This window comes from Canis lupus, chromosome X (assembly GCF_048164855.1).
Source record: "Canis lupus baileyi chromosome X, mCanLup2.hap1, whole genome shotgun sequence".
In the NCBI taxonomy this organism is placed as follows: Eukaryota; Metazoa; Chordata; class Mammalia; order Carnivora; family Canidae; genus Canis; species Canis lupus.
Genome location: NC_132876.1, coordinates 116,934,303 through 116,961,550, shown reverse-complemented (window position 1 = coordinate 116,961,550; position 27,248 = coordinate 116,934,303). Strand labels below are relative to the sequence as shown.

The following is a 27,248-nucleotide window of genomic DNA, read 5'->3' as shown; positions in this document are numbered from 1 at the left end:
TAGGATGGTTTAGGGGGAACAGGGAAAAAGGTGACGCTCAAGGACACGGGGGGGAATGGGGAGAAACAAACGAAAGCATCTGAAGTCTTGCCTTGCAAGGTTAGAGTCTGGAGAGGAAATCTCTGTTCTCCAACAAGAAAAATAAGAATGCTAATACTCAGTTGTGGTTTAGCCAGGACAGGTAATTTCTTGTGCCCTAGAGCTCCCTCTGCTATTTATGGGGAACATCACCATCAAGAGCTCATTCCTGATAAACCACAACGTGAAGGATCACAGCTCCAGATCTGGCTTCACCACTGTATTATTATTATAGACAAAGCTCACTATCTGTTCATCTTCCCCCAACCTGTCTCTCTCATGACCCTTATTCTGGCCAATGGATCTAGCGCTCACCCAACTCATTATGCCAGAAAACCTGGACATCTCTCAAGATTTCTCCTTCCCTCTCCCCCATCACATCCAATTGGTCATGGAGTTTTGGGGATTCTAGTTCTTAAATCTGTAATCTGTTCATCCACTCATGAAACATTTATTGTGTGCAAGGAATATGCAGTGATGAACTAGATGAGACTCCCCGCAGTTCTGCCCTCCCAATTTCAAGGAACTGAGCATCTTATAGAGAGCATTTTGCAAATGAACAGCCCCTTCTGCAGCATACAGTAAATGCAAGAAACAGGTAAGTAGAAGGCTGGGAAGGAATATGAGAGGGGCATGTGATTCATTTAGCGAAGTCTGGGGGTTTTTCTCTTGGCACTGTTCAAGCTGAAACGTGAAGGACGCATACCAAGAAACCCAATGAAGGGGAGGGCAAGTTCTAATTTCCAGAGGCAAGAAAAGAGCCCAGAGTGTGGAGAACTGGCAGTTCATGACATGGAAGCCTCAAAAGCTGGTTTCTAGGCCAGTGTTAATCCAGTCACTGCACTATTGAAATACTTTGTATCCCTAAAAGAAAGCAAAAAAAAAAAAAAAAAAAAATCAGCACCCTCTTTCCTGTCTTGGAGGTTTGCTCTTCAAGCGTCTCCCAGCACTTGTCATTTGTTCATAAAACCTCCTGAGCCCCTGGAAGGCGCAGGTACGTCCTAGTACCAGTCTCACAGTACTTTCCCCCTTAGGGGAGTTTTCAGCGCGTTGCAGCAGAGCTTGAGGGAGCAACTCTTGAGTGCTGGGGGCTGAAGCACCAAACTGGAAGCCGAGACTTAACACGTTAACGACCTGGTTAACGACTGGTTAAGGATCTATGGGCCTCACTCCCAGGGCTCAGCCGCTGTCACTGGAGGGCTCCCGGCCTGCCCCCTGCCCGTGCCAGCCCAGGTGTGCCCAGGGCCTTCGTCATTTCCCCACCACCCTTCGGCCATCTAGACCGGACTCCAGCCCGACGTCCTCCTGGCGCAGCTGTGCTAGGATGGCCTAGGCGGCGCGGCCAGTGGCAGCGGGAGGGCGGCGGTCGCAGGCCTCCCCGCCGCCGGTGCCACCGCAGACCCGCGCTCTCCGGGTGCGTCCCAGCCCCGGGCCGGCCAGCGCCAGCACCTTTCCCAGGCGCGGGAGGGGCCCTTCTGCAGGAAGCCCACGGCCACTGGTCGCCTTCCCGGCCCGCGGCCTTGGCCGAGCCCCGGGAGACTCGCGGAGACGCGCGCGACCGGCGCGCGCGCCCGGCGGCTCCGAGGTCCGGCCACTCCGCGGGGCGGGCCGAGGCGGGACTGAGGGCGGGGCGGCCACTGCCTCCGCCATTCCCCGATCCCTCCCCCCCACCCCCGCCACTGCGCGCCACCTCCCCGCCCCCACCCCCCTCCCCCACCGCGCGCGCTCCGCCCGCCCCGGAGCCTCGCCCTCCGCCACGATGAGCAAATGAGCGCGAGCGAGGGCATGAAATTTAAATTCCACTCAGGGGAGAAAGTGCTGTGCTTCGAGCCTGACCCCACCAAGGCGCGGGTGCTGTACGATGCCAAGGTGCCGCCGCGGAGGGACAGGGAGGCGGCGCGGGCGGGGGGCCCCGGGACGGGCGGCGATTGCGGATGCGGGTGCGGACGGCGGCGTGGAGCAGGGAAGTGGCGGGGCCCGGCGCTCCATGCCGGTGGCTCCTCGGCTCGCGCCGCGCCGTGCGTGCAGCAGGGGGCGCTCGCGGGACGCCGCGCGGGGGAGTCGGGGCGCGGGCGCTTCCGTTTCCGCCGGTTGCGGGGCCACGCACGCGCCCTCGGAAAGTTGGCGCGGGCAGTGTGGCGACGTTGCGGCCGCGACGTCTCCTGGCGGGGGCGACGCCAGTGAGGGCTGCGCTCTTGGAGGCCGCTTGCCGGTTCGTGCCGAGTCTCTCCCCGTGGTGCGCGGCCCGCCGCCTCGGGGGCTGCCAAGCGACGCCCTGAGCGCCGCGGCCAGGTCCTCAGCGGCAGCGCCAGAGTTCTGGCCGTCGACTGGCCACGTCACTGCTCTGCGGCACCAATCGCACCGGGCCCAGGCCGCCCGGAGGCCGCGACCTTCCACCCGAGGGCAGTGTTGAGCCGGCGCTTTCGGCCCTGCGGCCTTGGAGCGTTTAGGTCTTCAAACCCTGAGTCGCGCCCGTTGCCCATCCAAGTTTCGGGGACTGACAGGAGGTAGAGGGTAACTGAGTCGAAAATATAGCTCCTGGGGTCTGGATGACGAATAGAACCCCCGGGGCCCCAGATGCTTCTGGGCGACTCTGTCCTCAGGGGGACCCCAGAGCGTGTGGGGTTTGCAAGTTTTTGGACTCCGCTCCCGCAGCCTGTGGCTGTTTGCTGTCCCACCTCCTTCCCCGCCTCGACCCTCCCTGGGGGTGGCACGCCCCATCGTTTGCCCCAGATGTTCCCTCAAGGGACCCCGCTGGGAGGGGTGGCAGGATCGGCCAGCCGTCCTGGCCCCGGACGCGGTTGAGCTAGGGCGACTACAACTCCCAGAGGTCTCAGGGCTGCAGCTCTCGTGTCTGGCCTGGACTCTTTTCGTTAGTGACAAATCGGTCGGCCAATGGCTTCGGAAGCTGAACTCAGTCTCTGTATCAGAGACCAATCCCGAGGCAGTTGGAGGGATGTTTCCTATTTTGAGGCATCCACTCAGGGAAAAAAATGGAATTGAAAGGAAAAATGTTTCAACCCAGCTTTCAGTCTAAAAAAGGAGAGAATGCTTTCTTTTCTTTAAAAAGAGATCTATGATCTAGTTTTTCTGATCGGGCTTCCAATATTCCTGTATGATCTGTCATTTGTGGACAATATTTCCTGGTTTCAGATTGTCGATGTTATTGTTGGGAAAGACGAAAAAGGCAGAAAGATCCCAGAATATCTGATCCATTTTAATGGTTGGAACAGAAGGTGAGTGTAATTGTTACACGGGATTGAAAATTGATCATCTTTCAGCACAGGAACATTGCAAACTTATTTAAGTTTTAGAAGCACTTGTAGAAAAAGCTTCACTTCCTGCTTTCTGCTCTTTTATTAAACCTTGCCTATTCTTGAAGAATCATTACTTTTAATTCAATTATATTTGAATTCTCTATGAATAAGTCTGGAAACCCTGGTTGTTTCTGTGTCTGCATGAGTTCCTTTTTAGTTTATCTGCTTTTTGTGATTTTAAAATGTTTACATAGTTTTCTAAAACATAAGTACTTCTGGGACATTTCTGTTCCTGTGAGGTGCTTTTAGAGTTTGTTTCATATTAAACAAAAATACTGAATTTTACTTACATCCTTTTCCTTTTTTTGTTTTATTAGCTGGGATAGATGGGCAGCTGAAGATCATGTCCTTCGTGACACCGATGAAAATCGGAGATTACAGCGTAAATTGGCAAGAAAAGCTGTAGCTCGCCTGTAAGAACACAAAAATCATGACCTGAATGTTATTCAATGTCTTCTCTCTTGTGGGCACTTGACGGGATGAGCACTGGGTGTTATTCTATATGTTGGCAAATTGAACACCAATAAAAAATAAATTTATAAAAAAAATAAAAATAAAAACCTCCCAAGTTCAGAAAAAATGTCTTCTCTCTTATTGTTTACAATTTTTAAAATATAAAAGTAAAAATGTGACAAACATGGCTTGTTAACTTTGTATATTTAAAGTGTGTTAGTGAAGAATTGTTTTCTAAATGCTGTATTTTTAGAGCAGTTACTGTATAATCTTCTTACGTGGAAATTAACATTTATGTTCTAGGATTTAATGATTTTTAGGTTCTTAGACATCACTGTTGTTGTATGTCGTTTGTACTTCAAGATCCTGATCAGTCAGCATCAAAATTTATTTTAGTTGTGCATACTTTCTTTCAGGAGAAGCACAGGAAGAAAGAAGAAGCGCTGCAGGTTGCCTGGAGTGGACTCTGTCTTAAAAAGCCTCCCTGTTGAAGAAAAAGATGAAAATGATGAAAACTGTGAGTGCTTGACTTCATTTTCTCTGGCTAAAACAACTTTCACCTAATCCTTTTACACCACAAGATTGAGGGGGAGGATTCATTGCAATTACAGACAGGGGAAAAAAAAACCCAAAAATGTTACATGTAACATTTGCAACTTTTGTTTTTGACAAAGTATCAATCGGGCCAACTGTAATACCTCAGCAGTCTTGCTCATGACCACTGCCTTTTCAGCCAGTGTCTTTATTTGTACTAACTCCTCATGTTTTCTTCTTGGCACTTCCCAAGCCTTGGCCCCAGTTATGAAGGCAACAGAGAACCATAGAATCCTAGGTGACTAAATGCTTTCAGATCATTAACTTGTGTGGGTTTTGCCTTCATGGAAATTGATGTTACAATTCTCAAAATAAATTGCTATTCTGAAAGGTACAGTATTTGTGTTCAGCATTTAAAATATATGCAGGACCACAGTTGTTGCCAGTAGTGGGACACATGCTCTACCTTAAAGAATTATAATTGTAAACATTAGGAAGGTATATGATGCTGGTTTACCTGATAGTTTTTGTTTTCCCTAGCAATAAGCAGTTCCTCTGATGACAGTAGTGAAGAAAAGGATGAAGAAATAAGTGAAGAAAGTGATATTGAAGAAAAGCCGGAAGTGGTATAAAGTTTCTATTGTAAAAACACTGTTTTTGGCATATATTTAGTGGTAAAATTATGTGATAAAATTCTCCAGTTGCAGATCATTTTGTAAAAATGCATTTTTTGACCATATATTGTAAAGTTGCACTTGATCTTTAAAGGAAAATAACAATAAATAAATAAATAAATAAATAAATAAATATAAAAATAAAAAAATAAAGGAAAATAACCCCCCAAAATAAAAAAAAAAATAAAGGAAAATAACCCTGATTTATATAGTTCTCATATTAACGTCTTGGTGGCTCTTATTACCCATAAAGTACTTTCACAAATCCTAGTTCTCTCCTTCTTTCCATTGATGTCATGAGCTTTATTTTTATAATGGTGATTGGTTTTTAAATCTTGTATATCAGAGTCTGGCATCTTCTGTCTGCCTTCAAAGTTAATATAAATCTCATTTGTAGACTTAAAAGGAGGAGAAACAAAATTAGCATTTGCAACATGGTTGGTGCCCTAAAATTTGTTACCTTTTGGCCTTTAATGCACTTTTCTGTGGGACATGTGACCTCACTGTTGAGGATTAACTGGGCTTGTCTCATAGTAGGCTCTCATGTGTTAGTCTGTATCCTTTGGATATTGACCTTTCTACCCTTACAAGTAGTTAAAAATGAAATTGTGATGTTGCAGAAGGAAGAACCTGAGCTGCACACAAAAAGGGAAATGGAAGAAAGAACAATAACTATAGAAATCCCTGAAGTTCTGAAAAAGAAGCTTGAGGATGATTGTTACTATATCAACAGGAGAAAACGGGTATGCAGAGAGAATACATAAGACATAGATTTGTAATAGAGCTTTCATTTAGCTACATTTTACAGTCACAGACTCCAACAATTGAGAGCCTTGTAAGAATGAAATTCATGTCTTAAGTTTTGTACTGAGTTCAGGTTCTAGAGTTCTCGGACAATAATGCTCTGCCACTGACTGAATTAAGGCATGCATAGTCTTTCCCAACCTTGGCGGTCCATTAGAATCCTCTGGGGCACTTTATCAAACTCCTTATGGCTGGGCTTCATTCGAGAGGTTAAGACACAGGGCACCTGGGTGACTCAGTCTGTTAAGTGTCCCAATGCTTGAATTTCAGCTCAGGTCATGATATCCAGCCCCGTTTCAGGCTCGGCACTCAGTGAGGAGTCTGCTTAAGATTCTCCCTCTTCCTTTTCTGCTCCTACCCACATGTTCACTCCCTCTCTCTCCCTCTCTCTCTCTCTTTCAAATAAATAAATAAATATTTTAAAATAGAGATTAGGATGTAATTGATCTGTCATGGAGGCTGATTGTGGACATGGTCTCCTCAGGTGGTCATAATTGATCATTAAGATGTGACTCACTGCTTATTTTTAAAATGTATACTGTGATCTTCATGGGGATAGGATTAGTAAAAGCAATCAAAGAGCTTCAAAGCATATTTATTTAAAAGATTCTCTTCAAACAGAATTGGCTTTAGAGTTGAAAAATTTATGTAGCTAAGAGCACTGTTCTTTGGACTATATGGTCTATACAATGAAATGCATGCATCCAATGTCTGTATTTTTATTAACAGTTAGTGAAACTTCCATGCCAGACCAACATCATAACTATTTTGGAGTCCTACGTGAAGCATTTTGCTATCAATGCAGCCTTTTCAGCCAATGAAAGGCCTCGTCACCATCATGCTATGCCACATGCCAATATGAATGTGCATTATATCCCAGCAGAAAAGAAGTGAGTTGGTGGGTGGGAGGGATTGATGTCTCAGTGGCTCTTTGTGTATTAGAGAAATGACTTCCATTTAGAATAGGTGACACACTTGTTGCTGTACTATGGAATTCATTTAATGTATTACTCAATTAACTTATAAATAATTCATTTAATAACAAATTTAATATCAAAATATTGTCCCTTTTTCAAAGTGCTCAATAACTATTTAGGTATCTGGTCTGGATATATTAAGTGTATGCACTGCCTAAACACCAAGACCAGTTTTTTTCAGTGATACAGTACAGGGAGGTAACTTTGTCCTTGAGAAGCACCAGAATGGGCAAATCCAATTTTATCAAAGCTTGCTTACAAACAGGTTTTTATTCAATCAGGATAATTGTGTTAATAGCCTTTCTTGTGCATGTGACCCAGCTGGATTGGAGTCAGACAGGTAGATTGTTAGATTCAAAACAAATATTGGGAGTAGTTCATCAGATCTGACTCCTTTGGTGCCCAGTAATTGGGATCTGTCCATCTTCAGCAAAGGCTGCTTGGGCTTCTCGTGTGGCACTGAACGTTTTCATTTGTGTTCAGCGTGGTAAATTAAAGTTACTAGTGCACTTTTTTCACTTTATATTATAGATCAATGTTTCCATTTAATTTTTTGTTGCCAGCATCTACAAACTCCCTGTGTTCTTTACGTGTAGAGGCAAGGTATAGTGTTTAAAACTCTGCCTTATTGAAAACGTGCAACTTCATTATGACATTTTGGAAAGCATTTATTGCATCTCTAATCTTTTATTCTCCTAGCGTTGACCTTTGTAAGGAGATGGTGGATGGATTAAGAATAACCTTTGATTACACGCTCCCACTGGTTTTACTGTATCCATATGAACAAGTTCAATATAAAAAGGTCACCTCATCCAAGTTTTTTCTTCCCATTAAGGAAAGTGCCACAAACACTAACAGGTAAGTTAGACTGCCTGCAGTTTAACTGTCAGATATCAGCAATCAAATAGTTGACTCTGTCTTTGAAGGTTTCCATCTAATGCTATGGGACCAACAGATTTGGAGGAAGAGATTGAAAAGTGGAGTTTTTTCCTGGGTAAGCTAAGTCATTCACTTTCACATGGCTCTGAAAGATTTTACCAAGTGAAGATTCCAGTGTGAGAATTTGGTTGGATTTTGAGGAGCTAACCTGTCTTTCCGAAGACAAATGTGAAGGCACAGGCTGAGAAGAGGGCAAAAGGTGTGGATTTGAAGGTAGCTCCTTCACTTACTGGTTGTGTGACTCACGGAGATGCCTTGTGAGCCTCTTTCTTTTGCCTCTGTACAATGGAAAGAGCATCTGCCTCATTGGGTAGTTATTAAATTAGAAAGTTCATGAAGGGCTGGCCACCTTTTGCCTTCAACCAAAGGTTAGTTCCTTTCTTGCTCTGCTTTGTCACTAGTTTCTTTTCCTGTCACCAAGCATGCCCAAATCTCTATTGTTTAGCTGAGGCATGAGGGGCAGAGGCATGAGGGGCAGAAATCCAACCTGAAGTCTATACCTTCACCTGTATGTGCTACTTCCCTGTCTTCCTCTATTTTTTCCTGTGAGAGTGGCCTGTTATCATGATTTCCACTTCTTCATCTGCTCTTGCCTACTTTACGATCTGCCTTTGTCTGCCACTGCTGCTGCTAACTCTGCTCCCCAAGAGAGGATATTAACAACTTCCTGCTTGCTACATGCCATGCTTTGGCCGTCTTGCCCCTCCATCCCCATCTCCCTTCCCAGCTACTTGCTCCTGGTTCTCTGTCTGCTTCATGATCATCTCTTTTCAGCCCGCCAGACTGTCCCATTGGTTTTACCCTATGTGAGTGGCCTGTGCAACTCACTGGGGACCTTTGTTGATAAACCCCTGCCCTACTCCAAACCTCAACGTTGCCAACCTCCAGAGTGGACTGTTTGTTCCACAAAGCTGGCTAGATGATTGTGGCTTTTCTTTCTAGTCTGTGAGTAGTTACAATGTGGTGAGATAACATAGTATCCTTACTCTCTGTATTAAAAAAAAATGTACCGAAGTATAGTTGATAAAGTGTTCCATTACTTTCAGGTGCACAACTCAGCATTGCACAATTCTAAATGTTATGCTATGCTACTCACCTCATGTGTAGCTACTGTAGTCTTATTCTCCTGACCAGAGTTTCCCAACCTTGGCCCTATTGGTGTTTTGAACGAGATCATTCTTTGTGGTGGGGCTGTCCTGTGCATTGTAGGTTGTTGAGCAGCAGCCCTGGCCTCTATGCACTAGATGCCAGTAGTACTTTGCCAGTTGTGACAACCAAAACAGCACTGTCTCCAGATAGTGCCACTGTCCCCTGGCAGAGCAAAGTGACTACCAATTGAGAACCATTGCTATAAAATAAATACAAAAGGGGTATCGCAGTCTTTAATGCCAACATGCCTTGCAGAGTTATCAAGAGGATTTAAATGATTGAGTATGTCTGGCTACTCCTTAAGGGAACATTGTTTTGACACGTTTGAAAGTAAAAGTTTATAACCTGGAGTCAAGAGGATTTTCTGTTCTGTCTGAAGGAGGACATTTAAGAACTGCTCCAGGTTTTGCAGAAGTTCTGTGGGCCAGGTGTCTGTACTGCTGTCTTCTCTTCTGTAGGAACCAGGAGGAGCTCTCTCCAAGCCCACCTTTGTTGAATCCATCCACACCACAGTCCACGGAGAGTCAGCCCACCACAGGTGAACCAGCCACCCCCAAAAGGCGCAAAGCTGAACCAGAAGCCTTGCAGTCTCTGAGGCGGTCCACACGCCACTCTGCCAACTGTGACAGGCTGTCAGAGAGCAGTGCCTCGCCTCAGCCCAAGCGCCGGCAGCAGGACACGTCCGCCAGCATGCCAAAGCTTTTCCTGCACCTGGAAAAGAGTAGGTCCATTCTTAGGTGCGAGAAAGCCATTCACTTTGTGCTTGGCCTGTGCCAGCCAACGCTTTCCTGAAAGGAAACCAGCTGACAAAAGGGGCCGGGACAGGACTGGGGACAAGTGCATGGTTATACTCAGATTCACCCAGTGAGCTTGTGAAATCCACTTAGGAGTTTGGCTCCAACCGAGGCTCACAAGCATTTTCCATGTGGCCTGGAGACAGAGCAGTAACCACACCTTCAGCTCTGCAGTTGGATGCTCCGCACCTGCTGGTTTAGTTCTGTGTCATGGGTCCAGTAGCAGGAGCTTCCCATTCCCTCCCCCAGCCCTAACCTGTCACTTTGCTTGGCAACCACTAGTTACTTCTTGTCCCTATGGATTTGTCTCCTCTAGGCATCAGTTCCTATCAGTAGAACTACACAGTAAGTGGTCTTTTGCCTGTGGCCTCTTTCATGTAGCCTAAGGTTTTCAAGGTTCATCATGTTGTAACATGTATCAGTACTTATTTCCTTTTTGTTATCCAAATAATCCAGATACTGTCTTTTAGCATAAGAAGCCTTATTGTTAAAGATTAATAACTTTTCTGCTATTTGTAACTGTCTTCTAGCCATCTTTAAGTCAGTTGCTATGTGATTTACAAGGGAATAATTACCATCTTTTCCTTTTGAAGAGACACCTGTGCATAGCAGATCATCCTCGCCTGTTCCTCTGACCCCTAGCAAGGAAGGGAGTGCAGTGTTTGCTGGCTTCGAAGGCAGAAGAACTAATGAAATAAACGAGGTGAGGTAAAGCATTGGTGTTGCTGGTCATCCCCAGTGAGTCCTTCCTTCTATGGTTGCTTAAGTCCTGTGGGCAGAAATCAGGTTTCCTTAGAAACACTATGTTGCTCTTGCTGTGGATATTAACAAAATGTTTCATGTGATGATGTTTAATACTGGTTTTGGTTTCTAAAATGAGAAAATCATTAGGATTCCAGCCTTCTGCTTATGGTCATTTTAAAAGTGAGCACAAGTATTGAAATATATGAGTGTTTCCATTTTATGGAACAGCGGTCAGCACACTTGTTCTGCAGAGGTCCAGAGAATAAATAATATAGGCTTTGTGGGCCACATAGTCTCCTTCAAGACTACTCAATTCCAAAAACATCCTTAGGCACGAGGTAAATGAATGGACATGCTGTGTTCCAATAAAACTTTATGGACACTGAAATTTGAGTATCAGATAACTTTCATGATATGAAATATGGTTTTTCTTTTGGTGTTTTTTTCAACCATTTAAAAAAATAAAATTCCTTGTTAATGGTAATAGTTGTAACCCATCCCTTTGAGGGCATACAGCATGTCAGCATTGTGCCAGGCACTTGACCTAAATCACCTCAGATTTTCTAGGACAACTTTGCCACCAGGTTTCCATTTAATAAGTGGGGAAACTTTTCATTTAAAAATTCTGTTTTGAGATGCCTGAGTGGCTCAGTGGTTGAGCGTCTACCTTCAGCTCAGGGCATGATCCTGGGGTCCTGGGATTGAGTCCCACATTGGGCTCCCCATGGCGAGCCGGCTTCTCCCTCTGCCTGTGTCTTTGCCGTTCTGTGTCTCTCATGAATAAATAAAATCTTTAAAAATAAAAAATAAAAATAAATAAAAATTCTGTTTTGGGGGCTTAGTTGGTTGGGTGTCTGCGTTTGACTCAGGTCATGATCCCAGGGTCCTTGGGATGGAGCCCCACATCTGGGGTTGGGGGCAGGTCCCTGCTCTGCGGGGAATCTGCTTCTTCCTCTCCCTCTGCCACTCCCCTTGCTTGTGTGCTCGTTCTCTCTCGTTCTCTCTCTCTCTCAACCAAATAAATACAATCCTTAGTAAAACTGAAAATTCTATTTTTAAGTTAAGTTAACTGATGTGTAGGTAGTGAGTGTTTCGAGGTTCAGGAGATGACTTAGTCTGCTGGGATATTATGTGAATCTCACCTAAGAGGTAGGATTTCCTTGTTTCTGTGCATAGGGGAGATGGCTATATGAGGGAGAGACAACATTTAATGATGAGGGTTGGCAAACTTTTCCTGTAAAGGGGCAGATTGTAAATATTTTCAGGGTTGTGTACCATATAGTCTCTTTTTGAGATTATCCAGCTCTGCTGTAGCATGAGAGAGGTATAGACCACTCATAAATGAATGGGTATGGCTGTGTGCTCCCAAAATTTATTCATGCGCACTAGTAAATTGAATTTCATATGATTTTCACGTAATGAAATATTTTTCATGGGATTTTTTTTTAACTTTATTTATTTATTTATTTATTTATTTATTTATTTATTTATTTATTTATTTAATTTATTTAAGAGACAAAGAGAAAGAAGGAGCAGAGGGAGAGGCCGACTCAGGGAACCCGACATGACTCTTGATCCCAGGACTCCAGGATCATGACCTGAGCTGAAGGCAGATGCTTAACTGACTGAGCCACCCAGGCATTCCTATTCATGTGATTTTTTTTAACCATTTAAAAATATAACAATCATTTTTAGCACAAAGGGGTTGGGCTGTATTTGGCAGAAGGTCTTAGTTGGCTGACCTGTAATAGAAAAGCTAGAAAATTTAATTTGTTTTATAATGACACAAAGGGTAGGTTAGGAAATTCCTAGCAGGAGCAGTCCCTAATGTCCTGTTTTTCAGACAAGACCCTGCAGGTACTACTAGGGGAGTCCTGTTTCTTTTAAAAGGCACGTGAATATTCGGGCAAAACCATTCCCACCCAGGTCAGCAGTGCGAGCCCACCATCTAGTGGTTATAGGATACAGCTGCAAGCTCTAGTAGAATAGCGTTTTTAGTAAATGGTTGGAGGGTGCAACAGGCTCTAACAGTGACTTATGAGAACTTACTGAATTCCACCTTCATGAGCGCCTCTGTCTCAGTGTATTTTAGTAAAAGCTCTGCATCTGAATCACCTGAGACACACTGCCAATTTTGTTCACTGACTTACTGCATCAGGGTAGGGCCTGGATGCATACATTTCTCATTGAGATTCACAGGTGGTTGTCTGCACACCCCAGTTGATAATCCCTCTGTTAGAAACCTGTTTTCCCCCATGAAATTTATCTTTGGTAAATAGAAGGTGATATACTGCATTGAAATGCAGCGTTGAGTGAGTGAGGTAGACTGGCCTGCTAACTAGCCAAATGACCTGCTTTGGGGGTGCCTGGGTGGCTCAGTGGTTGAGCATCTGCCTTTGGCTCAGGTCGTGATCCCGGAGTCCTGAGATCAAGTCTCACATCAGGCTCCCCAGAGGGAGCCTGCTTCTCCCTCTGCCTGTGTCTCTGCCTCTCTCTCTGTATCTTTCATGAATAAATAAAATCTTTAAAAAAAAATCCGATTGACCTGCTTTTGTACACATCTGTGTTTCATGGTTCCAATGATTGCAGATTCCCCTACATTAACTTCAGATATCAGTGTCAAAACAGTTTCCAAGCTTCAGTTGTGTACACCACAGATTGAGGTGCTGGGCATGGAATAAAGATGTTGAAACCAAATCCCTACCCGCAAGAATCTACACCACAGACGGGTAGGGTGGGTGAGGCCAGGGCTGAAGCAGGGCTGAAGCTTGGCCCTCCAGCATGGAGCCATACAGAACCATGGTGAGACTTAATAGCTTCTACAATTTCATTTTGTTTAATTGAGGACATCATCCCTTTCTGGGGTGGTTTTGGCATCCTTCTGCTTTGTCTTGTAGAAGATTTCCTTTGGCCTTACTATTTCCAGACTAAACTTGACAGATCCCAAAAGGCAAAGCAGCAACTCCGTAAAATAGTCCAATAATTTGCTGAAGTATTTCTGTGGAGGCTCATCAAAGGGCTTCTAAATACAACTCTCAACTTTAACAAAAGCCCAAAATCTACCCACAGTTCTAAAATTGAGAAAGAAGGAAAAGAAATCAGTTACCAGGGTTAAAGTCTATTTTCATTTGATTCAATGGTTTAGATTAGTTTCCAGAGTGAATCAAATATATCAGGAAATTAGAGAATCTTAAAACAATGGTAATATTACTCAAAACATGTTTGAGTTACTTTTTCCTATTTCATTCTCTAATATATTTAGCGTGATTTCCAATAAAGGAAAAGAGACAAAATGACCAGAACAGTTACATATAATTTATAGGTAATAGCTGTTGAGAATTAGGAAATCAAATATTTCCTTAATCTAATTTTAAGTCTTCCCTCCCCCTACACACATACTTTATTTTTATAAGCTTGTGTTTATTTTGAAGGAGAGCTATATTTTTTCCTCTACATACAGTTTATTGTTACAACTTACGTGATTAGAAGTGTCTCCATGTCGCCAAGGAAGGTGGATCCTCATATGATCGATTTAAAAGGCAAAAATGTTTTGAAAAAATCATAGCAAGAAACAATAAGATATATGTTAATATATAATCTATATGGAAAACATACCTTTATCCTCCCAAACCAGCCAAATCATAATTCCACCAATAAGAAATGGACATTTAACATTTTGGTATATACTTCTTGGTAGTTTTTCTATGTATTTACATAGTAGTTCTATACATGACATTGTGTATTTTTTCTAAGTGCACTTATTTTGTAGCTTGGTTCTCTTCACCATAATGCCTTATACTCCTATATACCGAGATCATGGGAAAGTTAGAGAGGTGGCTTTGGAAATTCTACATTGGTTTGTCGTTACTGTTTACTCCTATTTTATGGTCCAGCTGTGAAACAACTCCTGAGTTGACAGAAGGACAGGAAGCTGGACAGTGAGAATGTGACACTCGATTTGAGACTGAGAACCTCAAAGCATGTGTATTTCTGCTGGGATTCCAAATTTTGAAATATCTCAGTAACAGTGTTAAGATATAATAACAAATTCAATTCATGCTTTTCTCAGGTCCTTTCCTGGAAACTCGTACCCGACAGTTATCCCCCGGGTGACCAGCCACCTCCACCTTCTTACATTTATGGGGCACAACACTTGCTACGATTGTTTGGTAAGAAATCCTGGTCCCTGCTTTCTTCTTCCTTTTTTTCTCTCCCTACTTTGGGGTTTTTTTAATTAATTTTTTTAGTACTCTCTACACCCAGTGTAGGACTCAGACTTACAACCCTGAGATCAAGAGCTACAATTTTCTGACTGAGACAGCCAGGCACCCCTCCACTTTGATGTTAGCACCCTTGTTAGTTTATGCACATCTTGTGGTAATTTTGAGAGTCTAAGAAAAATCATTGAAGAATGACCTCTTAAAAGGAACTTGAATGAATCTTAAATTTCATAAAAATTGTGTTTGTACCACTATACTGTATTCAGTAAGAGTTTTTGGTTATAATGGAGATGTTAATTTCAGTTTGAATAGGATAAGCAAGGACCCTCAGTATGTCCTGCTCATTGCCAGAGTCTGCTGATAATAAGTGGCTTGGGTTTTATTTTTAATGCAGTGAAACTTCCAGAAATCCTTGGAAAGATGTCCTTTTCTGAGAAGAATCTGAAGGCTTTACTGAAGCACTTTGATCTCTTTCTTAGGTATTTTAATTTTTTGTGAAAACTTATCTCTGCTGCCTTATGTATGACTTTTCTGAACTTCTCCATAACAGATGTGGAAGCTAGCTCTGTGGTATTTTAAATAGTAGCAGTATTAGCCAAGTATGACTGGTTCTAACCGTAATCGTAACATTGGGGTTTTTTAGCTGTTTTTTTTTTTTTTCTGTAACTTATCTGGTTTCTGAGTCAAGAATATTCTTGTATAGAGGTAAAAAAAATTTTTACGTCACTAGAAGAATCCAGTTGAGTAACCATGTGAATAAAAAATTAATTTTTTACAGAAGTGATTGAGATTGATAATAATTTAGTTTTACGTTTCTTATTTAGAAGTGCCTTAAGTATTAGACTTTTCTTTGTTGCATGTACATAAACTAACCTAAACATTAGCATTTACAGGTTGGATTTTTGTGTTTAGAGTTAAGATAAATGACCAGTAGTCCACACTGACAGTTTGTAAACTCAGAGAAAGGTATTGTTTCCTTCATCTGATAGAGCCAGTTATTAAATCTTAGGATCATTTGCCCTGAGGCTCTGCCCCCTACTCTTTGCACCATGCTATGAACCCCAGACTCACTTGTGCTTGTGGCCCAGCTCTCTCCCATCCAGGTGTCTATTGACCACTTCCTCTCCTTGGTGTTCAAGGCTGCTCAATCACCCTGCCTTACTCAGCTCATCAATCTACCCGATATTGTCTTTTCCTTCTCTTTAGGGGGGTACCTTTTCCTTAGAGTCAGGCTCCCACCTGCAAGAGCTAATCAAGTAGGATTTATCAGTGTGGAAATCGTTTTTTGGAGTTTTTAAGGGCTATTTTTATGTAGACATTTTGAGTAAAGTGTCCATGAGTGAAATTAGACTTTATTACTCATTAGAAACACATATGAAAAATATACTCTTCCTTTCCAATCTCCCCTCAAACGCACAATTGTATTTGGCATAAAGATTGTGTAGGCCAAAATCTGATAATGCCGATAAAATATGAAGAGTAGCTGTGAGTTAGCATTAGGAGAGCCTGCTGATGTTGAGGTATGCCCAATACAAAATTGAGTTTTAAGGATTAACTTGGAAAGATTTACAAATACAGTAGTTGGTTTTGAAAATGTACCCAAAGACACTGACTAGAGAATCATTGGCTCAATAATCACCTTAAAAATGGCACAATGGGAAGAAGAAAAAGAGTTAGCTCTCGAATGAACTTTTACTCGGTTTTTACTAAAGGAAGGTATTAGGTTATCTTTACATTTTTAGGAATTTGGACAGGTGGAAAGAGGCTGGGGGAACAACCATGAAACTAATTAGCTTACTGGTTAATATGGCCCATGTGAGAATATTTTAGCCCCCTGTGGTGAGGTCTTTGACACTTCAGATACAGGATAGCATCTGCATAACTGAACTTTTGAATGACCGGCCTCAAAGTAACATCCATCATCTGACATGAGTCAGCCTTGTTACGAGTTTTGCTACTATAAGCTGAAACTGTAACACCTTTTGGAATGGCCAATTAGGACCCAAATACTCTTTACTATTTATACTATTCAATTTTGGTTTAGCTTAGCCTGTAGAAAGTATTGGAAATTTCTCAAGTGACATTTGTTGAGTTTATAGGGTTTTTTATTTAAAAAAATATTTTTTAAATATTTTTTTTATTTGAAAGAGAGCATGAGCTTGCGGGGGTGGGTGGGTGGTGGCAGAGTGCCGAGGGAGAAGCAGGCTCCCTGCTGAGCTGGGAGCCCAACTTGGGGCTCGATCCATGACCTGAGAAGGAGGCAGATGCTTAACCGACTGGGTCCCCCAGGAACCCCGAGTTTGTAGTTTGTTCTAGTTTGTTTTTATAACAGGAAAATGCAATAGTCTTCAGAGCCCATTTTTGCACCAAGTGTTTGTATAATGAAGCCTGCCACCTAGTGGAATTTAGGTTCTATTTTTATTTGTACACTTGATAGTGAAAAGATCCTGATGAAATGGTAATTAATAAATGGTAGAAGCCATAAATGCGCAAAGCAAGTGATCAGTATATAGAACTCAAGATTATATTCATTTTTTTCTTTCAAATACCAAAAAAGAGTGAAATGTTAGAGTGGTTGCCAGTTAAAATCTTGCTTGCTGGTGTTTGGTCCTCACTATAAGGATCATCCGGGCTGTTTTCTTCTTTTCCCAGGTTTTTGGCTGAATACCATGACGACTTCTTCCCAGAGTCTGCCTATGTCGCTGCCTGTGAAGCGCACTACAGCACCAAGAACCCCAGGGCGATTTATTGAAGTTTTGGTGGTTCTGGAAGAACAACTTCTCTGTCTAGCTTTGTGCTCTAGGGTTCCCAGTGAATATTTAGGGAGATGGTGGACCTTCTTTACAGAGCTGACATGACACCCACCCTGGGGGCTCTGACCGAGGTGGGCCCATTTGTTTGAGTTGCTTACATACTGTAGTTATTTCTGTTAAGGTTTACTTCCTAGGTGCCTGAACGGCCTCCAGCATGTGACCCTTGCCACCGTTCATGTCATCTGTGACAGCAGGAAAAGAACAGCTGTGTTCACGGTGAAGCGTTAATGAGAATATGTGTAGGTCAGGCTGTTTCAGTAGCTGTTGGAGTTATTCGTTAGCAATAACCACATTTTTTTAGTTATTTGTTAGCATTAAGCAAAATTGTTTTCCAAATTGTTTTCGTTCTTGTGATGAGGCTCAGCAACTCTGTCCAACAAATTTTAGTTTTGCTTAGAAATCGCAAAGTAGTCCCAAAAGATTTTAGAGGGAACTGATAATGATGGCAAAAGAAAATTTGCAGTCACACATTTGCTTGTTACAGTTCCTTTTCTCCAAAATTTTATTTTTGGTAATCTAAATAAAGTGTTGCCTCTCTTGTTTGAGATTTTACAGCTATACTTTGTTGTGTAATGTTATGGTTCCCTTTCTGTAAAACCTTATTTTTGGTGATCTAAATAAAGTATTGCCCATCTTGTTGCAAAGAACCAGGAGTTTTCACTCTGGCCTTGTCCTGTTTCTTTGTTGCAGAGGAACAGTGAGAATATCTGTTGACTCATAACTTTTTTTTTTGTTTTATTTCGTTTTAATTTTTATGCCTTTTTTTTGCTAAGGCCTTTTGTTTTCTATCCCTCTTTCATATTGCCCCACTTGGTGGCTTGACCAGAAGGTGGCTAGTGGGAGTCGGTGCAGTTTTTTGCTATCTTGCTGCTGCCCTCTGAGGTGGTCTGAAGCCAAGACATTTACACTCGTCCACTATTACTAGCTGATGGTCTCTAAGTCACCCTTCTGATCCTCATTTTTGTCTCTCATGTGCTCCTTTCTCCCCCAAGATGCTTAAAAGGAAAATAGGAACATGATGAATGTGATACTAACTGCAAGTTTTGGCAGTTTAGAAAAATAACAGGTTAAAAGTTGACAAAAGGAGGATAACATATAATTTTTATGAGAATGGCCTAGACATTTAAGAAAGTTGTAACTCAGTTATAGTTAAAGGGATCTCAGTACCATGCAGGCCTTGACCATAGATAGCATCTGCCTTTTTTTAGAGCTCAGTTCAGCTGACCTTAACTTCCAGAGACCATTGGTCATGAATGACAAAGGCCACAGGGGATTTTTTTTTTTTTTTTCAAAAAAATCCAAAGTGGTTCAATGGTTCTATCAAAGAGACTTCTGTATATGCTGACTGGTAAGATTCAAAACCTGTAAAGCAGAGTAGACATGATCTTAGTGCAGTTAGTAGCTAAGTAAGACTTAAGTTTTTGGTGTCTAATCAAGAATAGCACTGAGTTCATACTATGTTTCATCTCCATTTGATTTATGCAGTGCCTGTTTAATTAATCTGGTCCACCTGCAGTGTGCTCTGAATTGCTGGAAAAGTTTAATCAGTAATTCTTCATGGCCTGGAAAAGAAAAAAAAATTCCTTTACGAGAATCTCCTTGTTTAATGTCTCCAGTGAAATGAACAGACTATCTCTGGGGACATTTATATAGTTGCATACCTTGAATTTACAATTTATTCACTCTCTAATAATGAAAACTTTTCTTCCCACAAGGCATTTCCTAATCATAACTTCCTTTAAGCTAATTATTTGCAGCTTAGGTTGATTTAAAGAACTACCAAATGTCCCTTTCTTGTATATTACTAATAATTTTTCAAATAATTCATCAGTTAAAAATATGATTTAAATGTCTAGACCATCCTCCTACAAATTATATGTTACCTTCCCTTTGTTAATTTTTAAATTGTTATATCCCTAAACTGCCAAACCTTGCAGGTAAGTATCACATTCATCATGTTAATGTTTTCCTTTTAAGTCATTTAAAAGTATATTGAAAATATTTCAATATCTTGTATATCAGGTCCGTGTACTAGGACTTTGAAAAGAACATTTGAGAACAACAACAAAAAAAGAAAAACACTTCTGTCTGAACAGAAGTAGATTTATAAATCATTCCTTAGTACAGTGTACACAAAAAAAGCAAAAGAAAAATTTATTGATGTACCTGGCTGGCTCGGTCGATAGAGCATGCGACTCTTGATCTCCAGAGTTGTGAGTTCAAGCCCTGTGTTGGATGTGCATGGAGTCTACTTACAATAAAAAACTTGGGCAACCCAGGTGGCTCAGCGGTTTAGCGCTGCCTTTGGCCCAGGGCGTGATCCTGGAGACCCAGGATCGAGTCCCACATCGGACTCCCTGCATGGAGCCTGCTTCTCCCTCTGCCTGCATCTCTGCCTCTCTCTCTCTCTCTCTCTGTGTCTCTCATGAATAAATAAATATTTTAAAAAACAAAAAATAAAACTTTTTAAACTATTTATTTTTTAATTTTTTTTTTATTCATGAGAGACACAGAGAGAGGTAGAAACACAGACAGGAAGAAGCAGGCTCCATGCGGGACTCGATCCCGGGACTCGAAGATCATGCCCTGAGCCAAAGGCAGATGCTCAACCACTGAGCCACCCAGGGCGTCCCTAAACTATCAATTTATGAAAGTCTACATCTGTCATTAGATTTTATTATCAACTCTAAACATTTGAGGAAGTGCAGTTACCCTGTTTTTCCATTGTTTTAATAACTCAGTGGCCTCTGCCCTTTAATATTTAGCTTGTCAACAGTAAGTTTATCTGAACATTTATTGATGACCACCTACTGTGGTGTTACAAACTGTGCCACAAAGTATTGGAAAGATAAGGACAAATAAGGCATGATCCTTGGTAGGGAATGCTCTTAAGATTGATTCTTCCTTAAGTCCTATATTAAGGAAGTGTGTTATGTAAACTAGTTCTTAATTTTAAGAAGTATAATGTAACCCTAAGTGACAACATTTTCCAAAATTAACCGTCCCGTTGTCCAAGAAAGAATGGATAATTCTACTCTTAATTGATATATGGATGTCCGTTTAGGTAGGTTTGATTATTAAGTTTTCGCTAGTTGAAAAATCTGGCAAGATACGATGCTAAAGGACTTGATATGCATTGGGGAAGGGAGTTTCAACAGATTTTTTTAAGATTTTATTTATTCATGAAAGACGGGGGGGGGGGGGCAGAGACACAGGCAGAGTGAGAAGCAGGCTCTGTGCAAGGAGCCTGACATGGGACTCCATCCCGGGTCTCCAGGACCACGCCCTGGGCTGAAGGTGGCGCTAAACCGCCGAGCCGCCCAGGGATCCCAGTTTCAACAGATTAAAATTAAAAGCAGTAATTTGGGGAAATTGTGTTTACTTCACAATTCGATAAGATCCTTCAATAAACCAATTAAATCTTTTTTCAAGCAATGCAATTGGAGAGACACCTTTTTGTTCTAATTCTGTTTGTCTTATGCATGTGCCAAATTCTTCCTGATGCTCGTCTGAGAGAAATCATTAGTGCGTATTTAAGTTAATTGAGTTGTGTTGTTTTTACCCAATTCCAATAAAAAGAGAATGCTGCTTTCTGCCTCTGTGTTGCCTGGAATACACCTAAACTCAAAGTGAATTGGTAAATGGCTATTTCTTTGCTTCAGCTTTTTTTCTGATTGATGAGCAGAATGTAAGTCCCCTGTGAATGTCCACGAGGCATGGGATGGGGCAATTATTAGCAGGTCTTCTCTCTGCACATTGACTGGAGCATCTACTGGGATGGTAACATCATACATGTTGCTGATGTGCTTCGTGTGTTGAAAGTGTACATGTTGGGATCCCTGGGTGGCTCAGCGGTTTAGTGCCTGCCTTCGGCCTAGGGTGTGATCCTAGGGACCTGGGATCGAGTCCCGCATTGGGCTCCCTGCATGGAGCCTGCTTCTCCCTCTGCCTGTGTCTCTGCCTCTCTCTCTGTCTCTCTCTCTCTCTCTCTGTGTGTGTGTGTGTGTGTGTGTGTGTGTGTCTCATGAATAAATAAAATCTTTTTTTAAAAAAGTGTACATGTTATCTCTGTCCACAGGAAGGACTAGAATCTATATCAGTGGGTGAATAATCAAGTGTTCATGTGGTGGTAGACAGTCGGCTGTGAACTCAGGGTGGCAATTTCTGAGGAGCAAAGGAAGAGAAAAGCAACAAAAGGTTTGCTTTAGAAATGAAGGACTGGGGCACTTCTGCTGGGTGACATGCAGTAAGCCTGCCCTTCAGCTCTGTAAGATAGCTCTGTCAAAATGTCAGCCATTCACTTACTGCTTGAGGAAATGGATTTGTACTTGACCTTTTGTGGAAATGGATTGCCAGGCTGATATTGGCCTCTAGGCAGGTGGGGCAAGGGCAAGGGCACCCCAGGAGTTGGGAACATCAGTTTTATATGTTCCTTCACTCATCAGAAGTGTTCCAGAAGCCAGACACAAGAGGCCACATATTCTATGATTCCATTTCTATGAAATGTCCAGAGTAGAAACCATACAAACCATTAGGACAGGAAATAGAAAATAAGATGAATGGTCATTAGGGAATGGGGACAGGAGGGAATTGGAACTGGCTGCTAATAGGTCTCAAGTCTTCTAGAATATTCTGGAATTAGTAGTGGTCATGTACTACTCTGTGAATTTACTAAAAACCACTGAATTGTACGCTTTTAAAAGGTGAATTTCACAGTATGTGAATTATATCTCAGTTGATACAGAGAGATCCAGGGATTGGATATGCCTACAACTTAAGAGAAATATACCATGAAAATGCATTTTGAGAACTGAAAAGCTGTTTCATGCAATACGTAGTCCTTTTCTCACTCCACTTCCACTGAGTTCAGATAACCCAGTGCTGCACCTTCATACAAGTTCCTTTGTGACCAGATATGGAGTTGACAGATCTTCGAATCTCCTTGACTCCCAAATTCTGCAGGGCAGGGCATAGGGAATAAGAAAAAAAAATAAGCAAAATAAGCAAAAAAAAAAAAAAAAAAGGTTAATAAACAGAAGAGGTCAGTGACAGCAGAAATAGCATGAATTAAGAATAATACAAACCATAGCCAGTTTGTATTTACAAGTCTTCATGTTCTGGGATTTCTTTACATCAATCTTTATCCTTCCAGAAGGTCATGAACAATCCTAGGTAGTAAAGTCTTCGACTGTGTTTATCTATTGATTTGGACTTTTCTCACTCAGATTTACAACTTTCAGTGGAATGATTTAATAAGTCATTTTACAGATCTGCTTTGGCACAAGGTGAATTACACCAGCCTGCTGATTCTATTTACTGCTCAATGTTCACTATTGTAAAGGTGGCTTCTAAGACAATTTCTGATCATCAGCATCTATTAGTTGTCAATTATTATCCACAGAGTGATTTTGGGTGAGATGATTCGTGAGCTGTATAGAAACACACCTAGCAGTGTTAGACGAGGAAGGCTGTTTAAGTGTGTTTGGGCAGTACATAAAATGAAGTCTGAAAACCTAAAATGCTCTGTTGGAGGGAAACCTAGTGAATTTTCTTTTGATATATGACTGTTCATCTTATCATTTATATTCTGTAGCACATAAAGTTTAACCAATCACACAAGCCCTTTGTTAATTTGGAAGCCATGATGTGGGAGATGGATTGAAAAATGCTTCTAAATCTTCGCACACAAAATGCTTCTAAATCTTACATACACACACACACACACACACACACACACACACACACACCCATGTCCCTATTCGTAACCTTTCAAAGGTGATTTAAAAATTTTTTTAATTCAATTTAGTTAACAAATAGTGTATTATTAGTTTCAGGGGTAGAATTTAGTGATTCATCAGTTGCATATAATGCCCGGTGCTCATTACATCAAGTTCAAATGTGAATTTTTAGTTTCTCTTATCAAGAGTCAGGATCCATTTTCCTTCCCCTTGATTTTGGTCTGGCTTTTATTTTTCTTGTGCTCAGGGCTGACTTTCAATAGATCGCAGCAAGGGAACTGTTCTGCTTAGTATGAAACCTGCATTAGTCTGGCTTTGGGACTTGATTTAGCCAAGAAAATAGGGCAGAAGTGCTTCACTTTCCTTCCCTCCCTTGGAACCTTGCTGAGATGTGAGCCAACCCTGGGCTAACCTGCTGGATGATAAGAGACATGTCGTCTTGTTATTCTCATCACCCAGCCACCTACCAGCCAACTGCCCCACATGTGAATGAAACCACTGCAGACCAGCCAACCCCCAGCCTACCTACGAGCCCACTACGGATGCATAGACAAGCCACCCCAAATCTGCCAAACAGCCTAGGTTAGCAGAACCACCCAGTTGACCCTTATATTGTTGAGGGATGATGAAGACTTAACGGTTTTAAGCCGCCGTGTTTTGTTATGCAGCGACACCTAACAGCACAGTATGTCTTTGTGCTGTTGATGTTTTGCATCCTTCTATGGAACAGCTCAGACCTCATTGCCTTAGCTGAAACTGCTGAAATTCTGGTATGTGCAGAAGCCATCAGCTAACCAAGGGAACGTGTACCTGCCTCTGCTCTTGCTCAGTTTGACAAGAAAGAAAATGGATAGAGACAGCAACATGTCTTTGGGATTTTGCAACTAGGACTACGTGAGTTTTATTTTGTAAGAAATTTAGTTCGTAGAAACTACAGAGAATATAAAGTATGTTTTCCCTGTAAAATTAACAACTATTATTATCTGGTAAGATTTGTTTCAAGCCACTGCTTTAAAAAGAAAGAAAACATTTTGGATTTGGCTAAAATTCCCTCTCTTGCTCCTGGATCTCAATCCCCAGCCCCTCTCCCAGAGGTGACAACACTCTGAGTCTGGTGTAGTGTGGGCTCATATTATGCACATGGAATTTCTGGTACTCTTCATCATGTTCCTGACATATAGATGGATGCATATTTCCATGTATACATGTACACGTAACAGGAACGTGTGTATATACAGCTACATCAATTTGTGTTTTTACACATATACACATTTAATTTAACCTTGTTAACTGCAGTATAAGACTATCACATGGATATAATACCCCGTATGCATTTCTTTACCATTGTTGGACGTTCAGATTGCTTCCAAGTTCCCCTTTTACTAATAGTGCTGCAAAGACCAGCACTTGTACAGAGGTCCTTGTATTCAAATGCTAGTCTTTCTGTAGGTCACATACCCAGAATTGCTGGATGGTCAGACACAAGCCTTTTTCACATTTTCTAGAGTCTAGAGTTACCCTGTTGGACAGGGAGCTGGCTTTATAAGAGTTCCTGGGTGTTCAGTTTCAGGGCTGTTCTCGTGGGACAGATTTATAACACTGGGAGCTAAAAAGAAGAAAAACTGGATGAAAACTTGAAATCTCTGAAACATTCTCCATGTAATCTCATCTCATATTACCCACTCTTCCCCGGCCCTGTGTTTTTATGCAGGATTGGGGATAAGTTGGTGGTCTCATAGAAATTAGAAATACATAGCTTCACAGTGGTAAAAAGCAGAGTAGGAGGTGACAGTCTGCTACTTTGCTCACTGATTGATTTCCAGGGCAACTATTAATGACATTACGGAACGGAGTTGTTTGGTCATCCAAGGGATTTTTCAAATAATTGCATTGAATGGAGCAAATGCACCACATGGAGTAATTTCTGAGGGGCCTCAGGTTCATCATTCAATAAGACAAACCGGTTCTCTTTCGGTTTTCTCGACTGAGAGGTCAAGTCTAAAAACCTGCATGTTAACATGCCAAGACATGAGATGGTAAACCTACCACGGCAGGAGCAAGGTTAGGTCAAGCAATAGTGTCTCTGCAAACGAGAGAGAATCATTCTTGTTGTTTAAGCAGTAAATAGCTGAGTGTTCTTCGGTTTTACACATCCCCTGTCAAAAGTGAATTAGTACACAAGAAACCCGTCCGCATAATAAATGTTCTTCTCAAGGGATTGTGTGTGCCCTTTGTCCTTCGAGTTCATTCCACACCAGCTGACCATAATAGGATGATGGCAACATCAGCCTAGTGCTTTGGGTGCGTGACCATATCTGAGAGCTGCCCTAGCTGTTTCCATTTATGTCAGGTTACATTATAGGCGCTCAGTACCGCAGCTGCTCTGAGCTGAAAATGTTTATAACTGGAGATAAGAATTGCTGGTTAGCAGAAGAATAATACTCACTCCGGCATCTTGCATAGAAAAATGAGGAGAAATAAAACGACTGAAAAACTACATCCTTGTCCTCAAACCTCCAAGCCAGGCCAATCACCAAATCATGATGAAAATAAGTAGTGAGATGAGCAGCCCGGGTGGCTCAGCGGTTTAGCGCCACCTTCAGCCCGGGGTGTGATCCTGGAGACCCGGAATCGAGTCCCACATCGAGTCCCACATTTGACTCCCTGCATGGAGCCTGCTTCTCCCTCTGCCTGTGTCTCTGCCTCTCTTTCTCTCTCCCTCTGTGTGTCTCTCATCAATAAATAAATTTTTTAAAAAAGAAAGTGAGTAGTAAGAGAACAGGAATGAAGGAAACGTCTGCACGCTCTCAGAAATCACTCTACAAAAAACAGTCGGTAGAGCGCGCGACTCTTAATCTCAGGTTTGTGAGTTCAAGCCCCGAGTGAGCCATAGAGCTGACTTTGAAATGATAATAAATGGAACCTCTGATGCTGGTTTCTTTAGTTCTGTTCTTTACGATCTGTGGAATCAGGGCTCTGGTTTGGGGACTATCCAGCGTATTTTGTACACTTGAGGGACATTTTACGGAGAGGTTCCGGGGGTTGCCGGCTTTCCTCGGATCCCGGGCCCCCCGCTGCACGCTCCCTCCCAAGGTGGGTGGGCGGCGATCGGGCGGGGGGCTCGCGCTCCCGGGGGTGGGCAGTGGGGGGGGGGGCTCTGTGGGCTTCCCCCCTACGGCCCGGGGCCCAGCGCAGGCATCCACACGTAGGAATGCGTTTCAGGTTCTAGATACCTTTGCAACTTGCTTTCCAGATGAGTTCTTGTGATTTACGCTCGCACCGGCTTAGGTGTGAAAATACTTCTAGAAAGCTCTCTCCCCCACGATTGTTAATGAGCTCATCGTTGTCTTTTCCTGATGTTTACACGGGACTCTTGAATTCAGCGGGTCCCACGTGCCGGTGGAAATCGAGCGGTCTCCATGGAGACCGTATGGCCCACGAAGCCTAAAGTGTGCATTCTCAGGCCCCTTACGGACCAAGTTTGCCGACCTGGTCTAGGTTTCCAAATAGGTTACAACTGTGCCAGCCCAGTTTGTACGTTTTCAGAGTGACTTTTCAGTGGCTGTTCAGAGGTCCATTTTAACGCTCAGAATATCTTCAGGAGGCATTTTCTTTTTTACTGATTATATTTGTCCAAGGTCTGTTATGTCTTTAAAAGAATTTTACTCTTGGATTTATAAATAATGCTGTATTTTTGTTTTCTATTTACTTTTATGTTTTATTTTCTTCTGATTACCTAGACTTAAACAATCATTTTCTAAAAATGTGAAGGTTATTATTCAACCGACCCAGCCCATGTCTTTTAAAACCATCATACTAACCTGTTTACCCCCAAACTAACACCAAATTAAAAACTAAAAGGCACCGACTCGCCAAAGCACAATTGAAAAGGAAAAAAATCATCCCTCATCCCACTACCATAGCTGCTTGCCATAAACATTTTGGAGTCTTTTTTTCTAGTCTCTTTGAGGCACATGTGTTTCAAGGGTTAGTGGAAGTTACTTTGTCCTCTGC

At 42.3% G+C, this 27,248-nt stretch overlaps 1 protein-coding gene and 1 long non-coding RNA gene across 6 annotated transcripts; one reads left to right on the top strand and one right to left on the bottom strand.

Moving 5' to 3' along the window:
* Positions 1 to 1,762: 1,762 nt before the first annotated feature.
* Positions 1,763 to 18,143, top strand: MSL3 (MSL complex subunit 3). 5 transcript variants are annotated; one of them, XM_072817463.1, is made up of 13 exons: positions 1,763 to 1,947; positions 3,232 to 3,314; positions 3,713 to 3,808; positions 4,265 to 4,365; positions 4,923 to 5,008; positions 5,677 to 5,799; positions 6,590 to 6,750; positions 7,537 to 7,695; positions 9,384 to 9,646; positions 10,313 to 10,422; positions 14,533 to 14,632; positions 15,078 to 15,162; positions 17,336 to 18,143. In XM_072817463.1, the coding sequence occupies exons 1-13, from the start codon at positions 1,846 to 1,848 to the stop codon at positions 17,433 to 17,435; spliced, it is 1,569 nt and encodes a 522-aa protein (XP_072673564.1). In that variant the 5' UTR covers positions 1,763 to 1,845; the 3' UTR covers positions 17,436 to 18,143. The 5 variants fall into 5 exon arrangements, with proteins under 5 accessions (XP_072673564.1, XP_072673565.1, XP_072673567.1 ...); XM_072817464.1 differs by lacking the exon at positions 1,763 to 1,947 and adding an exon at positions 2,208 to 2,290; XM_072817466.1 differs by lacking the exon at positions 1,763 to 1,947 and adding an exon at positions 2,441 to 2,585.
* On the bottom strand, positions 10,299 to 26,625 carry LOC140628262 (uncharacterized). Its single transcript, XR_012026573.1, has 5 exons — positions 26,468 to 26,625; positions 24,693 to 24,840; positions 22,286 to 22,452; positions 13,942 to 13,981; positions 10,299 to 10,488 (listed from the first exon to the last, which is right to left on the bottom strand). It is a non-coding gene; the product is annotated as an uncharacterized lncRNA (long non-coding RNA).
* Positions 26,626 to 27,248: the final 623 nt, after the last annotated feature.

Coding starts and splice junctions, on each gene's coding strand:
- MSL3 (XM_072817463.1), top strand. CDS start 1,846: ATGAGCGCGAGCGAGGGCATGAAATTTAAATTCCACTCAGGGGAGAAA. Junction 3,315..3,712: donor TTTAATGGTTGGAACAGAAG/GTGAGTGTAATT, acceptor TTGTTTTATTAG/CTGGGATAGATGGGCAGCTG. Junction 5,800..6,589: donor ATATCAACAGGAGAAAACGG/GTATGCAGAGAG, acceptor TTTTATTAACAG/TTAGTGAAACTTCCATGCCA.